General features: G+C 46.3%; 1 protein-coding gene across 3 annotated transcripts; it reads left to right on the top strand.

Annotated features, from left to right (window-relative positions):
- The first annotated feature begins 1240 nt into the window (after nt 1–1240).
- On the top strand, nt 1241–20720 carry LOC138640716 (uncharacterized). Of its 3 annotated transcripts, XM_069728855.1 has the most exons (9): nt 1241–1396; nt 3507–3584; nt 6269–6417; nt 16647–16745; nt 17768–17828; nt 17913–17999; nt 18166–18361; nt 18508–18667; nt 19596–20720. In XM_069728855.1, exons 5-9 carry the CDS (start codon nt 17781–17783, stop codon nt 20539–20541), a joined length of 1437 nt encoding a protein of 478 aa, XP_069584956.1. In that variant the 5' UTR covers nt 1241–1396; nt 3507–3584; nt 6269–6417; nt 16647–16745; nt 17768–17780; the 3' UTR covers nt 20542–20720. The 3 variants fall into 3 exon arrangements, with proteins under 3 accessions (XP_069584956.1, XP_069584957.1, XP_069584958.1); XM_069728856.1 differs by lacking the exon at nt 6269–6417 and having other exon boundaries at nt 19596–20696; XM_069728857.1 differs by lacking the exons at nt 1241–1396; nt 3507–3584; nt 6269–6417; nt 16647–16745 and having other exon boundaries at nt 17092–17828; nt 19596–20696.
- The last annotated feature ends 443 nt before the right edge of the window (nt 20721–21163 follow it).

Below are 21163 nucleotides of genomic sequence, written 5' to 3'. Positions count from 1 at the left end.
ACTGTCTGCTGAGCTGTGTATCTAATCCTATCCTGTGTGATACAGTCTGCTGAGCCGTGTATCTAATCCTATCATGTGTGATACTGTCTGCTGAGCTGTGTATCTAATCCTATCCTGTGTGATACAGTCTGCTGAGCTGTGTATCTAATCCTATCATGTGTGATACTGTCTGCTGATCCGTGTATCTAATCCTATCCTGGGTGATACTGTCTGCTGAGCCGTGTATCTAATCCTATCCTGTGTGATACTGTCTGCTGAGCTGTGTATCTAATCCTATCCTGTGTGATACTGTCTGCTGAGCCGTGTATCTAACCCTATCCTGCGTGATACAGTCTGCTGAGCCGTGTATCTAACCCTATCCTGTGTGATACTGTCTGCTGATCCGTGTATCTAATCCTATCCTTTGTGATACAGTCTGCTGAGCCGTGTATCTAATCCTATCCTGTGTGATACTGTCTGCTGAGCTGTGTATCTAATCCTATCCTGTGTGATACAGTCTGCTGAGCCGTGTATCTAACCCTATCCTGTGTGATACTGTCTGCTGAGCCGTGTATCTAATCCTATCCTGTGTGATGCTGTCTGCTGATCCGTGTATCTAATCCTATCCTTTGTGATACAGTCTGCTGAGCCGTGTATCTAATCCTATCCTGTGTGATACTGTCTGCTGAGCTGTGTATCTAATCCTATCCTGTGTGATACAGTCTGCTGAGCCGTGTATCTAATCCTATCCTGTGTGATACTGTCTGCTGAGCCGTGTATCTAATCCTATCATGTGTGATACTGTCTGCTGAGCTGTGTATCTAATCCTATCATGTGTGATACTGTCTGCTGAGCTGTGTATCTAATCCTATCCTGTGTGATACTGTCTGCTGAGCTGTGTATCTAATCCTATCCTGTGTGATACTGTCTGCTGAGCTGTGTATCTAATCCTCTCCTGTGTGATACTGTCTGCTGAGCTGTGTATCTAATCCTATCCTGTGTGATACTGTCTGCTGAGCTGTGTATCTAATCCTATCCTGCGTGATACAGTCTGCTGAGCTGTGTATCTAATCCTATCCTGTGTGATACAGTCAGGGCCGCCATCAGGGCATGACAGCCGTGACTGGCGTATGGGGCCCGGTGAGCAGAGGGGGCCCGCATCGGGCCCCGTCTCATCTGGTCACCGGGCCCCCCCTGCAGGCGCTGCGGCAGCGGCACACTATTGACGTGCGGGCCCGCGCCCGCACGTCAATAGTTAACAGCCGCCAGCCAGTCTGAGGCTGGCGGCTGAATAGGGCCGCAGTGCGCACTCGCCGCCGCCGGCGTCTGACGTCATTGTCAGCCGCCGGGCCCGGCGGCGAGTGCGTCTGTGTGGAGCCTGGAGAGGGAGCTTCACCCGGCGCTGGAGCTTGGCCAGGTAAGAAGTTGTGTTTTTTTTTTTTCTTTGAGAGCTGCTGCGATCCAGGGGGGCCCGGGGGGCAGGATGATGGACACACAGGGGCAGAAATGCTGGACACACAGGGGCAGAAATGCTGGACACAGTGGGGCAGAATGGTGGACACAGTGGGGCAGAATGCTGGACACACGGGCAGAAATGCTGGACACAGTGGGGCAGAATGGTGGACACACAGGGGCAGAATGGTGGACACACAGGGGCAGAATGGTGGACACACAGGGGCAGAATGGTGGACACAGTGGGGCAGAATGCTGGACACACAGGGGCAGAAATGCCGGACACAGTGGGGCAGAAATGCTGGACACAGTGGGGCAGAAATGCTGGACACAGTGGGACAGAATGGTGGACACACAGGGGCAGAATGGTGGACACAGTGGGGCAGAATGCTGGACACAGTGACACAGGGGCAGAAATGCCGGACACAGTGGGGCAGAATGGTGGACACAGTGGGGCAGAATGCTGGACACAGTGGGGCAGAAATGTGGACACACAGGGGCAGAAATGCTGGACACAGTGGGGCAGAAATGCTGGACACAGTGGGGCAGAAATGCTGGACACAGTGGGGCAGAAATGCTGGACACAGTGGGGCAGAAATGCTGGACACAGTGGGGCAGAAATGCTGGACACAGTGGGGCAGAAATGCTGGACACAGTGGGGCAGAAATGCTGGACACAGTGGGGCAGAAATGCTGGACACAGTGGGGCAGAAATGCTGGACACAGTGGGGCAGAAATGCTGGACACAGTGGGGCAGAAATGCTGGACACAGGGGCAGAAATGCTGGACACAGTGGGACAGAATGGTGGACACACACAGGGGCAGAAATGCTGGACACACAGTGGGGCAGAATGCTGGACACAGTGGGGCAGAATGCTGGACACACAGGGGCAGAAATGCTGGACACAGGGGCAGAAATGCTGGACACAGTGGGACAGAATGGTGGACACACACAGGGGCAGAAATGCTGGACACACAGTGGGGCAGAATGCTGGACACAGTGGGGCAGAATGCTGGACACACAGGGGCAGAAATGCTGGACACAGGGGCAGAAATGCTGGACACAGTGGGGCAGAATGCTGGACACACAGTGGGGCAGAATGCTGGACACACAGTGGGGCAGAATGCTGGACACACAGTGGGGCAGAATGCTGGACACACAGTGGGGCAGAATGCTGGACACACAGTGGGGCAGAATGCTGGACACACAGTGGGGCAGAATGCTGGAGACAGGGGCAGAAATGCTGGAGACAGGGGCAGAAATGCTGGACACAGTGACAGGGGCAGAATGCTGGACATTGGGGCAGAATGCTGGACACAGTGGGGCAGAAATGCTGGACACAGTGACAGGGGCAGAATGCTGGACACAGTGACAGGTGCAGAATGCTGGACACAGGGGCAGACTGTGAGACCCAGGGGCAGAATGCGAGACACGGGGCAGAATGGAGATACGGGGCATGATTGGAGACACGGGGCAGGATGAAAGACATGGGGGCATGACTGGAGACAGATGGGGCAGGATTGGAGACAGATGGGGCAGAATGGAGACACAGGGGGCATGATTGGAGACAAGTGTCAGGATTGCAGACATGGGGGCATGGTTGGAGACATAGGGGGCAGAATGGAGACATGGGGCATGATTGGAGACACTGGGGGCAGAATTGGAGACAGATCGTGCAGGATCATGGGGCAGGATGGATATGATGGAGACAGATGGGGCAGGATGGAGAGATCACATGGGGCGATCATATGGGGCAGGATAAGGAGATCATATGGGGCAGAATGGATACTCATGAGGGCAGGATGGGAGAATATCTGGCTGACGCCAGGAATGAGACACACGGGGCCAGGCTGGGTGATATTATTAATACCATAGGGGCTAATTTAGGGATATTATTACTGCAGTGATGTATTTATTTTATTTTTTGAGTATACTGTTTTAAATGGGGGGCGGTCCTGTTACTGTATAGAGTGATACTATGTCGCCTTCTTCATGTGGTGTAATGTAGAAGTTGTGAAAAATTAAGTAATGTGTTCTGCAAGCGGAGCTCGAGATAACTGTGTTATTTCCTGCAGAGAGAAGTCCTGGCTGGATGAAATGATGGCGGTCTGTGCTGGATGAAAGATGAAGGACTTCACCTAGAGACGTCACTGGTGAGTCAGTGTGTTACCTATACACTGACACTATACACTGTATACAGAGCTCCTGTGTATAATTTCACTAGTGATCACTATATTATCTGTACACAGACACTGCATACTAAGTACAGATCTCCTGTGTATAATGGCACTTATGGTGATAGTATGGTGCTTTTTTAAAAATTACTGATCAGAATTGTAGTATTCAGTCACTATGTGGTGGTAATATGTGGTCTGGACATGGTGTTGTGGTATTTGTTCCTTGTATGTGATATTATTCGATCACTGTGGTGGTAATATGTGGTCTGGTCATGGTGTTGTGGTATTTGTTCCTTGTATGTGATATTATTCGATCACTGTGGTGGTAATATGTCATCTGGTCATGGTGTTGTGGTATTTGTTCCTTCTATGTGATATTATTGGGCATTTTAAAAATTGAAAAATAAATAAAAATATACCTAAATTGTATTGCATATTTTAACAAATATTTAATAGGTTACAGCAGAGTAGGGCCCGGCCAAAAGTGTCTACCGTGTTATGGTGGCGGCTTAAAAAATCTTTTGGCCAAAACAAAAGCTGCCTGCTATATGTGTGATCTGGTGATGGGAACTGTTAATGTGTGATTGGTGAGAAGTGGAGTTTTTCCAACAGAGAGCGGTGGGACTGTGGACAGTTCGAGGGGTGGAGCCTGGAGGCAGGGCTGGGGTGGAGCCTGGGCGGAGTCTCAAGGGGGCCCCGAAAATTTTGCCAGTATGGGGCCCCGAAATTTCTAGTGGCAGCCCTGGATACAGTCTGCTGAGCCGTGTATCTAATCCTATCCTGTGTGATACTGTCTGCTGAGCTGTGTATCTAATCCTATCCTGTGTGATACTGTCTGCTGAGCTGTGTATCTAATCCTATCCTGCGTGATACAGTCTGCTGAGCTGTGTATCTAATCCTATCCTGCGTGATACAGTCTGCTGAGCCGTGTATCTAATTCTATCCTGCGTGATAGTCTGCTGAGCTGTGTATCTAATCCTATCCTGTGTGATACTGTCTGCTGAGCTGTGTATCTAATCCTATCCTGCGTGATACTGTCTGCTGAGCAGTGTATCTAATCCTATCCTGCGTGATACTGTCTGCTGAGCTGTGTATCTAATCCTATCCTGTGTGATACTGTCTGCTGAGCTGTGTATCTAATCCTATCCTGTGTGATACTGTCTGCTGAGCAGTGTATCTAATCCTATCCTGTGTGATACTGTCTGCTGAGCAGTGTATCTAATCCTATCCTGTGTGATACTGTCTGCTGAGCTGTGTATCTAATCCTATCCTGTGTGATACTGTCTGCTGAGCTGTGTATCTAATCCTATCCTGTGTGATACTGTCTGCTGAGCTGTGTATCTAATCCTATCCTGTGTGATACTGTCTGCTGAGCAGTGTATCTAATCCTATCCTGTGTGATACTGTCTGCTGAGCTGTGTATCTAATCCTCTCCTGTGTGATACTGTCTGCTGAGCTGTGTATCTAATCCTATCCTGTGTGATACTGTCTGCTGAGCTGTGTATCTAATCCTATCCTGCGTGATACAGTCTGCTGAGCTGTGTATCTAATCCTATCCTGCGTGATACAGTCTGCTGAGCCGTGTATCTAATTCTATCCTGCGTGATACAGTCTGCTGAGCTGTGTATCTAATCCTATCCTGTGTGATACTGTCTGCTGAGCTGTGTATCTAATCCTATCCTGCGTGATACTGTCTGCTGAGCAGTGTATCTAATCCTATCCTGTGTGATACTGTCTGCTGAGCTGTGTATCTAATCCTATCCTGTGTGATACTGTCTGCTGAGCTGTGTATCTAATCCTATCCTGTGTGATACTGTCTGCTGAGCAGTGTATCTAATCCTATCCTGTGTGATACTGTCTGCTGAGCTGTGTATCTAATCCTATCCTGTGTGATACTGTCTGCTGAGCAGTGTATCTAATCCTATCCTGTGTGATACTGTCTGCTGAGCAGTGTATCTAATCCTATCCTGTGTGATACTGTCTGCTGAGCTGTGTATCTAATCCTATCCTGTGTGATACTGTCTGCTGAGCTGTGTGTCTAATCCTATCCTGTGTGATACTGTCTGCTGAGCTGTGTATCTAATCCTATCCTGTGTGATACTGTCTGCTGAGCAGTGTATCTAATCCTATCCTGTGTGATACTGTCTGCTGAGCTGTGTATCTAATCCTATCCTGTGTGATACTGTCTGCTGAGCTGTGTATCTAATCCTATCCTGTGTGATACTGTCTGCTGAGCTGTGTATCTAATCCTATCCTGTGTGATACTGTCTGCTGAGCCGTGTATCTAATCCTATCCTGTGTGATACTGTCTGCTGAGCTGTGTATCTAATCCTATCCTGTGTGACACTGTCTGCTGAGCTGTGTATCTAATCCTATCCTGTGTGATACTGTCTGCTGAGCCGTGTATCTAATCCTATCCTGTGTGATACTGTCTGCTGAGCCGTGTATCTAATCCTATCCTGTGTGATACTGTCTGCTGAGCCGTGTATCTAATCCTATCCTGTGTGATACTGTCTGCTGAGCTGTGTATCTAATCCTATCATGCGTGATACTGTCTGCCGAGCTGTGTATCTAATCGTGTCCTGTGTGATACTGTGCTGACAATGAACGGAAAGTTTCTTGATTATATGCCTCTAGTTCACTGCATTATTTATCTGTAGCTCACAGAAGGGGGCACCGGTCGCTGGTGGTCCTGGGCTCCTCATTGTGACACTCTATTCCATGATGAAACTGCTGACCTACAGATACAATGTAATATTCCAGAGACAGATTAGAGAGGAGGAAGAGGAAATGCTGACTGGTGCAAAAGGTAACATTGTGGTCAGGGCAGCACTGTGACTCAGTGGTTAGCACTGCAGTATTCATAGGGCAGAATGGTGGCTCAATGGGTAGAATGGCAGTGTTTATACAGCAGCATGGTGACTCAGTGGTTAGCACTGTAGTATTCATAGAGCAGCACGGTGACTCAGTGGTTAGCACTGTAGTATTCATAGAGCAGCACGGTGGCTCAGTGGTTAGCACTGTAGTATTCATAGAGCAGCACCGTGGCTCAGTGGTTAGCACTGTAGTATTCATAGAGCAGCACGGTGGCTCAGTGGTTAGCACTGTAGTATTCATAGAGCAGCACGGTGGCTCAGTGGTTAGCACTGTAGTATTCATAGAGCAGCACGGTGGATCAGTGGTTAGCACTGTAGTATTCATAGAGCAGCACGGTGGATCAGTGGTTAGCACTGTAGTATTCATAGAGCAGCACGGTGGCTCAGTGGTTAGCACTGTAGTATTCATAGAGCAGCATGGTGGATCAGTGGTTAGTGCTGTACTATTCATAGAGTAGCACGGTGGCTCAGTGGTTAGCACTGTAGTATTCATAGAGCAGCACGGTGGATCAGTGGTTAGCACTGTAGTATTCATAGAGCAGCACGGTGGCTCAGTGGTTAGCACTGTAGTATTCATAGAGCAGCATGGTGGATCAGTGGTTAGTGCTGTACTATTCATAGAGTAGCACGGTGGCTCAGTGGTTAGCACTGTAGTATTCATAGAGTAGCATGGTGGCTCAGTGGTTAGCACTGTAGTATTCATAGAGCAACATGCTGGCTGAGTGGTTAGCGCTGCAGTATTCATAGAGCAACATGGTGGCTCAGTGGGTAGCATTGCACCATTGGGGTCCTGAGGTCAAATCCCACCAAGGACAACATCTGCAAGGTTCTTTTCGTATTTGTGGGGGTTTCTTTCAGGTCCTCTGCTTTCCTCTCACACTCCACAGACATACTGATAGGGAATCTAGATTATGAGCCCCAATGGAGACAGTGGTGATTATGTCTGTGGAATTAATGGCGCTATATAAGTGAGTAAAATAAATGAAATGAGTCCCCCACCTACAGAGTGCAGATATAGGGTATGCCTGTAAAGGTACTGTCACACTAGACGATATCGCTAGCGATCCGTGACGTTGCAGCGTCCTCGCTAGCGATATCGTCCAGTGTGACAGGCAGCAGCGATCAGGCCCCTGCTGGGAGATCGCTGGTCGGGGAAGAAAGTCCAGAACTTTGTTTAGTCGCTGGACTCCCCGTAGACATCGCCGATTCAGCGATGTCTTCACTGGTAACCAGGGTAAACATCGGGTAACTAAGCGCAGGGCCGCGCTTAGTAACCCGCTGTTTACCCTGGTTACCAGCGTAAAAAAACAAACAGTACATACTTACATTCAGCTGTCTGTCCCTTGCCGTCTGGTTCCTGCACTGACTGCTGGCCGTAAAGTGAAAGCAGAGCACAGCCACAGCGGTGAGTCACCGCTGTGTGACTCACCGCTGTGCTGTGCTTTCACTTTCACTTTACGGCCAGCAGTCAGTGCAGGAACCAGACGGCAAGGGACAGACAGCTGAATGTAAGTATGTACTGTTTGTTTTTTTACGCTGGTAACCAGGGTAAACAGCGGGTTACTAAGCGCGGCCCTGCGCTTAGTTACCCGATGTTTACCCTGGTTACCGGGGACCTCGGGATCGTTGGTCGCTGGAGAGCTGTCTGTGTGACAGCTCTCCAGCGACCAAACAGCGACGCTGCAGCGATCCGGATCGTTGTCGGTATCGCTGCAGCGTCGCTAAGTGTGACGGTACCTTAACCCCCAGCATCAGATACCACGCATTATTCTATTACTAGTAGGTGACTGGCTTATAGGTCTCACCTTGGTTTCTCGCCCCCTATATTCTCTCGGAGCTTTGTAGCACACTGGGTGGGATAGCGCCTCCATTCTTGTGGCTGCTGCTAAGACAGACTAGATACAAATGTGAAGGGCCGATAGGATCAAGCTATAATTCCCTTACATGTGTATCTATTTATTTTCGGCATTTATTCTTGGTGCTTTCTGCTCAGATGTGAATCCTGTACCCGTCCTCTATACAGTATGGATCATCTGGAGCTCAGGAATGTGCGGAGGAGATGCTGCAGCAGCTGTGGCCGCCCATCCTGTAATTCCTCAGTCACAGATGTTGCCTTTATTTCCTGGACCCTCATATAGATTTACTGCTTCATGTTTCTGACAATTAGAGAGCTATCAGACTGAATGGCAATGTGCAGCATATAGGGTATGTGCACACGTTGCGGATTTTGCTGCGGATCCACAGCGGTTTTGACGCTGCGGATCTGCAGCTGTTTTCCATGCGTTGTACAGTACCATGTAAACCTATGGAGAACAAAATCCGCAGTGCGTTGTTTATTCCGCAGCATGTCAATTCTTTGTGCGGATTCCGCTGCGGGTTACACCTGCTCCATAATAGGAATCCGCAGGTGTAAAGCCGCAGGTGGAATCCGCACAAAAAACGCATAAAATCCGCGGTAAATCCGCAGTAAATCCGCAGGTAAAACGCAGTGCTTTTTACCTGCGGATTTCTCAAAACAGGTGCGGAAAAATCCACAGAGGTTCCTTCTATGTGTGCACATACCCTTACTGTTGGCCATGGTGGCTCTGCAGCAGACGACCCTTCTGAAGGTGAAAGCGCAATATAATCCCTGGTGTCCACTTAGTGAACGTTCATTTATATTCCTGGGTGTCTAGTTGGTAAGGAAGGATGGCAGGACTACATTTTCTTACGATTTTATTATTGTAAACCCAACAACTGCAATTGTTGGGTTCTGTCCTGTGGCATTTTATCCCACCACTTCTAATTACATGCCTATTTTGCTCCTTTTTGGAGGTTTTTTTTCACCCTGTCTTTTTATTTAGAACTAGATGGTGGCCCGATTCTAATGCATCGGGTATTCTAGAACGTAGTATATAGCACAGCCCACGCAGTATATAGCACAGCCTACGCAGTATATAACACAGCCCACGTAGTATATAACACAGCCTACGCAGTATATAACACAGCCCACGCAGTATATAGCACAGCCCACGCAGTATATAACACAGCCCACACAGTATATAACACAGGCCACGTAATATATAACAGAGCCACGTAGTATATAGCACATCCACGTAGTATATTGCACAGCCACATACAGTCATGGCCAAAAGTATTGACACCCCTGCAATTCTGTCAGATAATACTCATTCTCTTCCTGAAAATGATTGCAAGCATAAATTATTTGGTATTATTATCTTCATTTAATTTGTCTTAAATGAAAAAACACAAAAATAATTGTCCTAAAGCCAAATTGGATATAATTCCACACCAAACATAAAAAAGGGGGTGGACAAAAGTATTGGCACTGTTAAAAAAATCATGTGATGCTTCTCTAATTTGCGTAATTAACAGCACCTGTAACTTACCTGTGGCACCTAACAGGTGTTGGCAATAACTAAATCACACTTGCAGCCAGTTGACATGGATTAAAGTTGACTCAACCTCTGTCCTGTGTCCTTGTGTGTACCACATTGAGCATGGAGAAAAGAAAGAAGACCAAAGTACTGTCTGAGGACTTGAGAAACCAAATTGTGAGGACGCATGAGCAATCTCAAGGCTACAAGTCCATCTCCAAAGACCTGAATGTTCCTGTGTCTACCGTGCGCAGTGTCATCAAGAAGTTTAAAGCCCATGGCACTGTGGCTAACCTCCCTAGATGTGGACGGAAAAGAAAAATTGACAAGAGATTTCAATGCAAGATTGTGCGGATGTTGGATAAAGAACCTCGACTAACATCCAAACAAGTTCAAGCTGCCCTGCAGTCCGAGGGTACAACAGTGACAACCCGTACTATCCGTCGGCATCTGAATGAAAAGGGACTGTATGGTAGGAGACCCAGGAAGACCCCACTCCTTACCCCGAGACATAAAAAAGCCAGGCTGGAGTTTTCCAAAACTTACCTGAAAAAGCCTAAAACATTTTGGAAGAATTATCTCTGTTCAGATGAGACAAAAGTAGAGCTTTTTGGGCAAAGGCATCAACATAGAGTTTATAGGAGAAAAAAAGAGGCATTCAAAGAAAAGAACACTGTCCCTACAGTCAAACATGGCGGAGGTTTCCTGATATTTTGGTGCCTCTGGCACTGGACTGCTTGAGCGTGTGCATGGCATTATGAAGTCTGAAGACTACCATCAAATTTTGCAGCATAATGTAGGGCCCAGTGTGAGAAAGCTGGGTCTCCCTCAGAGGTCATGGGTCTTCAAGCAGGACAATGACCCAAAACACACTTCAAAAAGCACTAGAAAATGGTTTGAGAGAAAGCACTGGAGACGTCTAAGGTGGCCAGCAATGAGTCCAGACCTGAATCCCATAGAACACCTGTGGAGAGATCTAAAAATGGCAGTTTGGAGAAGGCACCCTTCAAATATCAGGGACCTGGAGCAGTTTGCCAAAGAAGAATGGTCTAAAATTCCAGCAGAGCATTGTAAGAAACTCATTGATGGTTACTGGAAGCGGTTGGTCGCAGTTATTTTGGCTAAAGGTTGTGCAACCAAGTATTAGGCTGAGGGTGCCAATACTTTTGTCTGGCCCATTTCTGGAGTATTGTGTGAAGTGATCAATGTTTTGCTTATTGCTTCATTCTCTTTTGTGTTTTTTCATTTAAGACAAATTAAATGAAGATAATAATACCAAATAATTTGTGTTTGCAATCATTTTCAGGAAGAAACTGAGTATTATCTGACAAAATTGCAGGGGTGTCAATACTTTTGGCCATGACTGTAGTATATAGCACAGCCCACATAGTATATAACACAGCCCACATAGTATAGAGCACAGCACACGTAGTATATAGCACAGCCCACGCAGTATATAGCACAGCCTACGCATTATATAACACAGCCCATGCAGTATATAACTCAGCCCACATAGTATAGAGCACAGCACACATAGTATATAGCACAGCCCACGCAGTATATAACACAGGCCACGTAGTATATAGCACAGCGAGGTAGTATATAACACAGCTCACGCAGTATATAACACAGGCCACATAGTATATAACACAGCCCATGGAGTATATAACACAGCCCACGTAGTATATAGCAATGTGGGCACCATATCCCTGTGAAAAAAAAGAATTAAAATAAAAAATAGTTATATACTCACCTTCCGGCAACCCCCGGATCCAGCCCAGCAAATGCTCGTTGCGACGCTCCGTTCCCAGTAATGCCTTGTGGCAATAACCCGTGATGATGTAGCCGTCTCGCAAAACCGCTACATCATCTGGGGTCATTGCCGCAATGCATTCTTGGGACCGGAGCATCGCGAGGAGCAGGAAAGGCTGGCGCGGACGCCGGAAGGTGAGAATATAATTTTTTTTTTTTTTATTATTATTATTATTATTATTATTTTTAACATTATATGTTTTTACTATTGATGTTGCATAGGCAGCATCAATAGTAAAAAGTGAAGCAGTGTTAAAATCCGGCCCTATATCGCTGATTGGTCGCGGCCGGCCGGGCGCGACCAATCGGTGACGCGGGATTTCCGTTGCAGACGGAAGTTACAGACAAACAGACGGAAGTGGACCTTAGACAATTATATATAGACTAGATGGTGGCCCAATTCTAACGCATCGGGTATTCTAGAATATGCATGTCCACGTAGTATATTGCCCAGCCACGCAGTATATTGCCCAGCCACGCATTATATTGCCCAGCCACGTAGCATATTGCCCAGCCACGTAGTATATTGCACAGTCACGTAGTATATTGCCCAGCCACGTAGTATATTGCCCAGCCACGTAGTATATTGCCCAGCCACGTAGTATATTGCACAGTCACGTAGTATATTGCCCAGCCACTTAGTATATTGCCCAGCCACGTAGTATATTGCCCAGCCACGTAGTATATTGCCCAGCCACGTAGTATATTGCCCAGCGACATAGTATATTGCCCAACCACGTAGTATATTTCCCAGCCACGTAGTATATTGCAGTCACGTAGTATATTGCCCAGTCACATAGTATATTGCCCAGCAATGTAGTATATTGCCCAACCACGTAGTATATTGCCCAGTGATGTAGTATATTGCCCAGCCACGTAGTATATTGCCCAGTGACGTAGTATATTGCCTAGTGACGTAGTATATTGTGCAGCCATGTAGTATATTGCCCAGTGACGTAGTATATTGCCCAGTGACGTAGTATACAGCACAGATCCACGTAGTATATTGCCCAGTTACGTAGTATATTGCACAGCGACGTAGTATACAGCACAGAGCCGCGTAGTATATTGCACAGCGACGTATTATACAGCACAGAGCCATGTAGTATATTGGCCAGTCACGTACTATATTGCCCAGTGACGTAGTATACAGCACAGAGCCACGTAGTATATTGCACAGCGAAGTAGTATACAGCACAGAGCCATGTAGTATATTGGCCAGTCACGTAGAATATTGCCCAGCTACGTAGTATATTGCCGAGCCAGGTTTGTCACAGTTTAAAAAATAAACATATACTCACCTTTCCGAGGGCCCCTTGTAGTCCACGGCAGCTTCCGGTCCCAGGGTTGGTATGAGCGCAGGACCTGTGATGACGTTGCGGTCACATGACCGTGACGTCATGGCAGGTCTTTCTAGCGCAGGCGCGCAGGGCCTGTGATGACGTCGCAGTCACATGAACGTGATGTCATGGCAGGTCCTTCTCGCGCAGGCGCGCAGGGCCTGTGATGACGTCGCGGTCACATGACCGTGACGTCATGGCAGGTCCTTCTCCCATACCATCTTTGCCACCGGACCCTGCAATGGAAGATTGCGGCCGGCGCGAGCGACTACGGAGGGTGAGTATAGCAGGTTTTTTTTTTTATTATTATTTTTAACATTACTTTTTTACTATTGATGCCGCATAGGCAGCGTCAATAGTAAAAAGTTGGGACACACAGGGGTAATAGTGGCGGTAACGGAGTGCGTTACCCGCGGCATAACGCGGTCCATTACCGCTGGCATTAACCCTGTGTTAGCGGTGACCGGAGGGGAGTATGCGGGCGACAGGCACTGACTGAGGGGAGTAAGGAACGGCCATTTTCTTCCGGACTGTGCCCGTCGCTGATTGGTCGCGGCAGCCATGACAGGCAGCTGGCGAAACCAATCAGCGAATGAATAACCGTGACAGAAGGACAGACAGAAGGACAGACAAGAGTGACCCTAAGACAATTATATAGTAGATTATTATTTGATATTAATTTTGATATTGAATAAAAATTATTTGTGATTTTATCATTTTAAGTTGGAATCGCTCCTATCTAACCGTATTAGATCATGTTGAATTATTGATTTTTTAAAGGGTCTAACGCTTATTATAGGATACTAGATGGTGGCCCGATTCTAACGCATCGGGTATTTTAGAATATGTATGTAGTTTATTTATGAAGTTTTCAGAATAATGCAATTTATACACAGGATTCGGCCGGCCGGGCGCGACCAAATAGCGAAGCGTGGTTCAAATTCCATGCCACTTCGAGGCCGGACTGCACCTGTCGCTGATTGGTCACGCCCGGCCGGGCACGAACAATCAGTGAAGCCAGGGCTGTCTCCAGGTTTTTGAGGGCCCCAGGCGAAAGAGTCTCAGTGGGCCCCCCTCTTTAACACATACCATGATTCATGATGCACAGATACAGCAGAGAAATATACCACAGCCAAATAGCATATAACACAGCCCACGTAGCATATAACACAGCCCACGTAGCATATAGCACAGCCACATAGCATATAGCACAGGCCACGTAGTATATAGCACAGGCCACATAGTATATAACACAGCCCACGTAGCATATAGCACAGCCCATGCAGCATATAGCACAGCCACGTAGCATATAGCACAGCCGCGTAGCATATAACACAGCCACGTAGCATATAGCACAGCCATGTAGTATATAGCACAGCCACGTAGCATACACAGCCGTGTAGCATATAGCAAAGCCACGTAGTATATAGCACAGCCACATAGTATATAGTACAGCCCACGTAGTATATAGCACAGTCCACCACGTAGTATATAGCACAGCCCACGCAGTGTATAACACAGCCTACGTAGTATATAGCACAGCCAACATAGTATATAACACAGCCCACGCAGTGTATAACAGCCCACGTAGTATAAAGCACAGACCACCCAGTGTATAACACAGCCCATGCAGTATATAGCACAGCCCACGTAGCATATAGCACAGGCCACGTAGTATATAGCACAGGCCACGTAGTATATAACACAGCCCACGTAGCATATAGCACAACCCACGCAGCATATAGCACAGCCACGTAGCATATAGCACAGCCACGTAGCATATAACACAGCCACATAGCATACAGCACAGCCACGTAATATATAGCACAGCCACGTAGCATACATAGCCATGTAGCATATAGCACAGCCACGTAGTATATAGCACAGCCACGTAGTTTATAGCACAGCCCATGTAGTATATAGCACAGTCCATGTAGTATATAGCACAGCCCACGCAGTGTATAACACAGTCTACGTAGTATTTAGCACAGCCCACATAGTATATAACACAGCCCACGCAGTGTATAACAGCCCACATAGTATAAAGCACAGACCATGCCGTGTATAACACAGCCCATGTAGAATATAACACAGCCAACGTAGCATATAGCACTGCTCACATAGTATATAACACAGCCCACGTAGTATATAGAACAGCCCGTGCAGTGTATAACACAGCCCATGTAGTATATAACACAGCCCACGCAGTGTATAACACAGCCCATACAGTATATAGCACAACCCACGCAGTGTATAACACAGCCCACGTAGTATATAGCACAGCCCATGCAGTGTATAACACAGCCCACGTAGTATATAACACAGCCCATGCAGTGTATAACACAGCCCACGCAGTATATAGCACAACTCACGCAGTGTATAACACAGCCACGTATTATATAGCACAGCTCATGCAGTATATAACACAGCCCACGTAGTATATAACACAGCCACGTAGTATATAACACAGCCAGGTAGTATATAGCACAGCCCATGTAGTATATAGCACCGCTCACGCAGTATATAACACAGCCACGTAGTATATTGCCCAGCCATGTAATATATTGCACAGCTACGTAGTATATAGCACAGCCCACGTAGTATATAGCACAGAGACACAGTATATAACACAGCCACGTAGTATATAGCACAGCCACTTAGTAAATTGTCCAGCGATGTATATTGCACAGCTACGTAGTATATAGCACAGCCCACGTAGTATATAACACAGCCACGTAGTATATAGCCCAGCCACGTAATATATTGCACAGCTACGTAGTATATAGCACAGCTCACATAGTATATAGCACAGTTCACACAATATATAACACAGCCACGTAGAATATTGCCCAGCCAATTAATATATTGCACAGCCCACGTAGTATATAGCACAGAGACGCAGTATATAACACAGCTCACACAGTATATAACATAGCCCACATAGTACATAGCACAGCGATCTAGTATATAGCACAGCCCACGTAGTATATAGCAGAGATGTAGTGTATAACACAGTCCACGTAGTATATAGCACAGCCCACACAGTATATAGCACAGCCCACGTAGTATATAACACAGCCCACATAGTATATAGCAATGTGTGCACCATATCCCTGTTAAAAAAAAGAATTAAAATAAAAAATAGTTATATACTCACCTTCCGGCAGCCCTCGGATCCAGGCGAGGCGTTTAGGCTACGTTCACATTAGCGTCATGCGACGCAGCGTCGCCGACGCACGACAACGCATGCGTCATGCGCCCCTATCTTTATCATTGGGGACGCATGCGTTGCGTTGTCGTGCGTTTTCGGTAAAACGCACGACGCATGCATCGTTTCACCGCACCTGGGTGGCGTCGGAGACGCTAACTTGTTGCATTTTTCTAGCGTCCAAAAAACGCACGCGTCGCACTTGCGTCGCTCGTGCGTCGTCAATGCGTTCAATTTCCCATTGAAACCTATTGACAACGCACTTGCGTCGCGGGTGTGCGTCGTGCGTGCGTTGTGCGACGCATGCGTCGTTAGATAAAATGAAACAAAAAAGTGTCTAGACAGTGTCTAGACAGTGCAAACAGTGAGAAAAACATCCCCCATATATAAAGAAAATGTTGGATTGTTTGTCACTTCTGCTGCAGCATCTTGAGGCAAGACACCAGAGGCACATCTCCAGAATATCTAGAGGCATCACACCAGAAAACCAGACGACTTCTACTATTCATCCGCTGTCCAGAGATGTAAGTATAGAATGATTCTGTGCATTTTCTACATGTTTTTTAAAATTATTTTTGCAAGTTGTGTATTATATTCTGCACTGTGGTTAAAGATATTGTGGTATTTTTAGTCTGGTTGTGATGTATGGCGTTGTATAGGATGGCGTTTCCGTTTCATTGTCTGCGGCCTTGATTACTGTTACAGGATAGATTTTTAGTTTCCATTTTTTGGTTTGGTGGTGTTTTTTGTATTCAGTTGTGATGTTTTATTCTTGCGTTATATGATGGCGTTTAATAGTCTCCGGCCCTGTCGGTTTTATTGTAAAGTATGGTAGTATAGAATGATTCTGCGCCCTTTTATTACATTTATTAATTTTTTATTGCAAGTTGTGTATTATGTTCAGCACTGTGGTTGTGTAAAGACATTGTTGTATGTTTTCTGGTTGCGATGTATGGCGTTGTATGGCCCTTTTATTGTCTCCGTCCCTGTCGGTTTTATTGTAAATTATGGTATAGAATGATTCTGCGCTTAAATGTAATAATTTATATTGCAAGTTGTGTATTATGTTCAGCACCGTGGTTGTGTAAAGACATTGTTGTATGTTTCTGGTTGTGATGTATGGCGTTGTATGGCCCTTTTATTGTCTCCGTCCCTGTCGGTTTTATTGTAAAGTATGGTGTGTTATTAATGTTTCTGCCCTAAATTTTTGGGGGTGGTTAATTTTTTACTTTCAAAAAACTATTGTGTTTTTTGGGTTGCTCCATGCATACTGTACTTTTAAAAAAAAAAAAAAAACACTCTTTTGGGATTACTACATAGGGTCTGTTGTAGATTAGTTTTCTTATCTTTAGGCTTTTGTACTCTGGCATTGGGTTGTCTCTGCCATTGTTTCTTTAATTTAATCAATGTGGCAGTGTTGTTTGCTCAGCGTTAGTTCAGTTTGAGTGCAATGTTCTTTGTGGTTTAAATGATTTTTTTTATTTTTATTTATTGCTGGATTGTGCATAGGAGCATAGTATCAATGTTATTTTGTTCTTTATTTCAGAATTGCATTAGTCATGGCCAGCGGCAGCGACTCGAGTCACACCCCACCGCTGAGGAGTCCGGTGAGTACATGATCTACTATTGCTTACTATATTCGCTGTCATTTGTAGATGGGTCACTCAACTTTTTGGTCAACTATTTTGCAGGCTTCTTCAAGTGAGGAGGAGAACCAGGAGGAAGAGAGAGAGCAGCAGCAGGGACCACGGGGCCAAGCTGTGGCTGCAGGACGGAGAGTAAGTATTTATTTCAAACCTTTTTTTTTTTATTTTTTTATTTTTTTGTTTTTGCGGTTATGGGGGGTGGTGGGAGGTTGTGGTGTTGTGTGTAGTAGGTGGCGGTGGAGGAGGTAGGGATCATTGTTTTTATCTTTCAAACATTAATATTTCCCATTTTTTCTAGGTTTCACAACGGGCCCTGGATGAACCACTCAATATTGACATGATGGTGGCATCCATTGAAGCACGTGGCCCGTTGTGGGACAGCCGTGACCCCCGGCACGCGGACCAGGGCATATTGCGGCGTCTGTGGATAGAGGTGGCACAATCGCTGTGGGATGGCTTCGACAGCGCTTCACCAAAGGCCAAAACTAGTTTCCGTAAGTATTTACAAAATGCTGCTGTGACCCATCATGCCAGGATTACACAACCGTCAGTGATGTCTTCTATTGGGATTGCACACGGTTGCGTAATCGTTTTCAATATATTATCTAAAACCTTTTTTATTTTTTCAATTTATACACAGTTAAACAATTGAAGACCAGATGGCGCTCCATGAAGGACCGCTTCCGGAGGGGCCTGAAAAAGGAGGGACAGACTCGTAGTGGTGCTGCCGCTTCAAGGACCTCGGTGTACAAGTATAACCGTATACTGCAGTTCCTGCGACCGGTCCTTGAAAGCAGAGAGTAAGTATAGTACCTATGCACACACCTAGTTTTTACAACATGCATATTCACATACTACATTCCAGCCACGTAGCTTATTGCCCAGCCATTTATTTTGGCAAGTACAAAGTATAGAAATGAAGAAAAAAAGGAAAGCTCACCGAGGCGTGAAAAATAAAAAATACATACTTTTATCCTCTTCAATCATAAGCAGAGGATGAAACATCAGCACAATACAATAGACACTATCTACGCGTTTCAGGTGACAGGGAACATCAGACCTGAAACGCGTAGATAGTGTTTTTATTGTATTGTGCAGATGTTTCATCCTCTGCTTATGATTGAAGTGAATAACGTATTTTGTTTTTACTTTTCACGCCTCGTTGACCTAGAATTTTTTATTCATTTCTGGTCTTCTCACACTTGACACAGCGGCTCCCTTCTGGGATTACTACAATGTTGAGCTTGACTTACTAGCAATTTCACTGAAATCTGAAGTATACAGAACACAGAAAGATAGTAGATTGGCCATGCCCAGCCAATATTTAATAGTGTAGTAGTATAGTGGCTATCCAGGTGTATCCCCGATTTTTTTATACACAAAAAAGTAAAATATAATAGATACGGCATACATTCCACTGCAAAGCAGGTTATGTTCCCATGGTTGATCAGCTCGCAGGACCTGTGATGACGTCTCGGTCACATGACCGTGACGTCATGGCAGTTCCAACGTAAGCATAATTGTCTGGCGTTGCAAACCACAACCATGGGTGACTATTGTGAATTAAATAAATACCTTTTTTTTTAATATTGATGGTGCATATGCAGTGTCAATATTAAAAATAGGTTAATATTAATGGCGGCAATGGATACCTGGCGATAAAGTTAATTAATGACGCATGTGAAATGTGATATTTAGTATACTAATGGTTTCCTTATGTTTTCACAGAACACACAGCAGCACCCGCGAGACTGTCCGACCCTCTGGAGCGGTCCTTTGTGAAGCGCCATCTGAACAGTCGCAGCCATCCCACAGCGAGAGCAGGTCTGCACCACCACAATCTGGCGAACCGGCAGCCGGTCCATCAGATGTTCCCCTGGCCGAGGCCTCTGTCGCTCCTTCCTTTGGGTCTTCCCGACAGCATCAGCGGGCCTTGGACAGGGCGCCCATGCCCGAATTTTTACATCTGAGCACCGTATTTCAGAATGGTTTCAAGGCGCTGTGCGATAAAATGTGCAATATCGAACGGCGTCTTGAAAACATCGAAACGGATCTCTCGAGGCCGGCCAAACATTTTTTTACTGCCATTCACAACGGCATGGTTGAACATCTTACGCCGGAACTCCAGATTTCGGTCATGCAGGGCCGCAACAATGTATATGTCAGTGCTCTGCAGCAGGCTCGGGTCATGCAGTCAGCGACAAATATGCCCGCAGTACCATCGCTGGCTGCCATGACTCCGACTCCTGCTGCAGAGCACCACCACAGAGCTCCGCGTGCCGAGGGCCACCGCCACCGCCACCACAGAACAGAGCCCCAAAGTTCAGAGCCTGACAGACCTTCAAGGGGACACAGACGGGATGCCGACCCACACCCAGAGGGAGAGAGGAGGAAAAAGAAGAAGAAGACGACGACGACAAGTACTACGACCTTGGCTATGGCTGCTCCCAAAAGTACCACCAGAAAACACCCCGGGTCGACCCGGAGCACACCAAGTACCCAGGCTGGGTCTACACGGAGTACACCCAGTACCCAGCCTGGGTCTACAAGGAGTACACCATCACAGCCTGGGTCTACCCGGAGCCGGAGTAGCCAGCCAAGGACACTGGTCGTCCCTCCTCCCTCCCTCACCTCCTGCTTTGCTAATCTCGCCACCATCCACTACCTGGATTGATGTCGGCATCCCGTCTAGTGTCATAGAGTATGCTGCTTCCTCCCCCTCGTCCTCCTCCTCGGTCTCCTCAACACCCCCAAAAAGTGTGGGATATCAATCCCCTTTAATTGCGGATGTTGGTACCCCCTAGTAACATTTCCCAATTTTTTTTTTTTGTACCCTAAATAAATGTTATTTTTAAAAAAAAAAATTAGTTTTTATTGTCTCAAATAAAGTTTGCACCAAATCACACCTTGCGCCGTATACACAAATCTTGTCTTTGTAACACCTGATGTGCAATGTCTGACAATATTTATCAATTTGTTTATTTCATTGTTTTATAGGGCTGTCGCTCATTGTACTCAGATGTTACAAACACAAACAGCATTGCTCAATATGTCAAGTTTACAATGTACCATCACACCACAATTTCAGTATAGATAAAGTTGGTTTTTGTGTGTAACCAACGTTATCTTTTCTGAAATCGTAAAACGATTGAGCCCCTGCTGTGAGTTTTTTGGTGTCAGCGAATGATTTTGAATTTTTTTTGGGTAACTGATCAGACGCTGTCATTGTTGGATCGGCGAGTTTCGACCGATCCAGCGATGTCTTTGTGTTAAACAAGGGAATATTGGGTTACTAG

Source organism: Ranitomeya imitator, chromosome 1, assembly GCF_032444005.1.
Source record: "Ranitomeya imitator isolate aRanImi1 chromosome 1, aRanImi1.pri, whole genome shotgun sequence".
Classification (NCBI taxonomy): Eukaryota; Metazoa; Chordata; class Amphibia; order Anura; family Dendrobatidae; genus Ranitomeya; species Ranitomeya imitator.
The sequence above is the reverse complement of the archived record's forward strand: the minus strand, read 5'-3'. Positions and strand labels throughout refer to the sequence as shown.

What these genes read in the sequence shown, in the direction of transcription:
- LOC138640716 (XM_069728855.1), top strand. Translation starts at nt 17,781, where the DNA reads ATGGCCAGCGGCAGCGACTCGAGTCACACCCCACCGCTGAGGAGTCCG. An exon ending in CCCCACCGCTGAGGAGTCCG is followed by an intron (nt 17,829 to 17,912) that starts GTGAGTACATGA and finishes ACTATTTTGCAG; the next exon opens with GCTTCTTCAAGTGAGGAGGA. An exon ending in CCGGTCCTTGAAAGCAGAGA is followed by an intron (nt 18,668 to 19,595) that starts GTAAGTATAGTA and finishes ATGTTTTCACAG; the next exon opens with AACACACAGCAGCACCCGCG.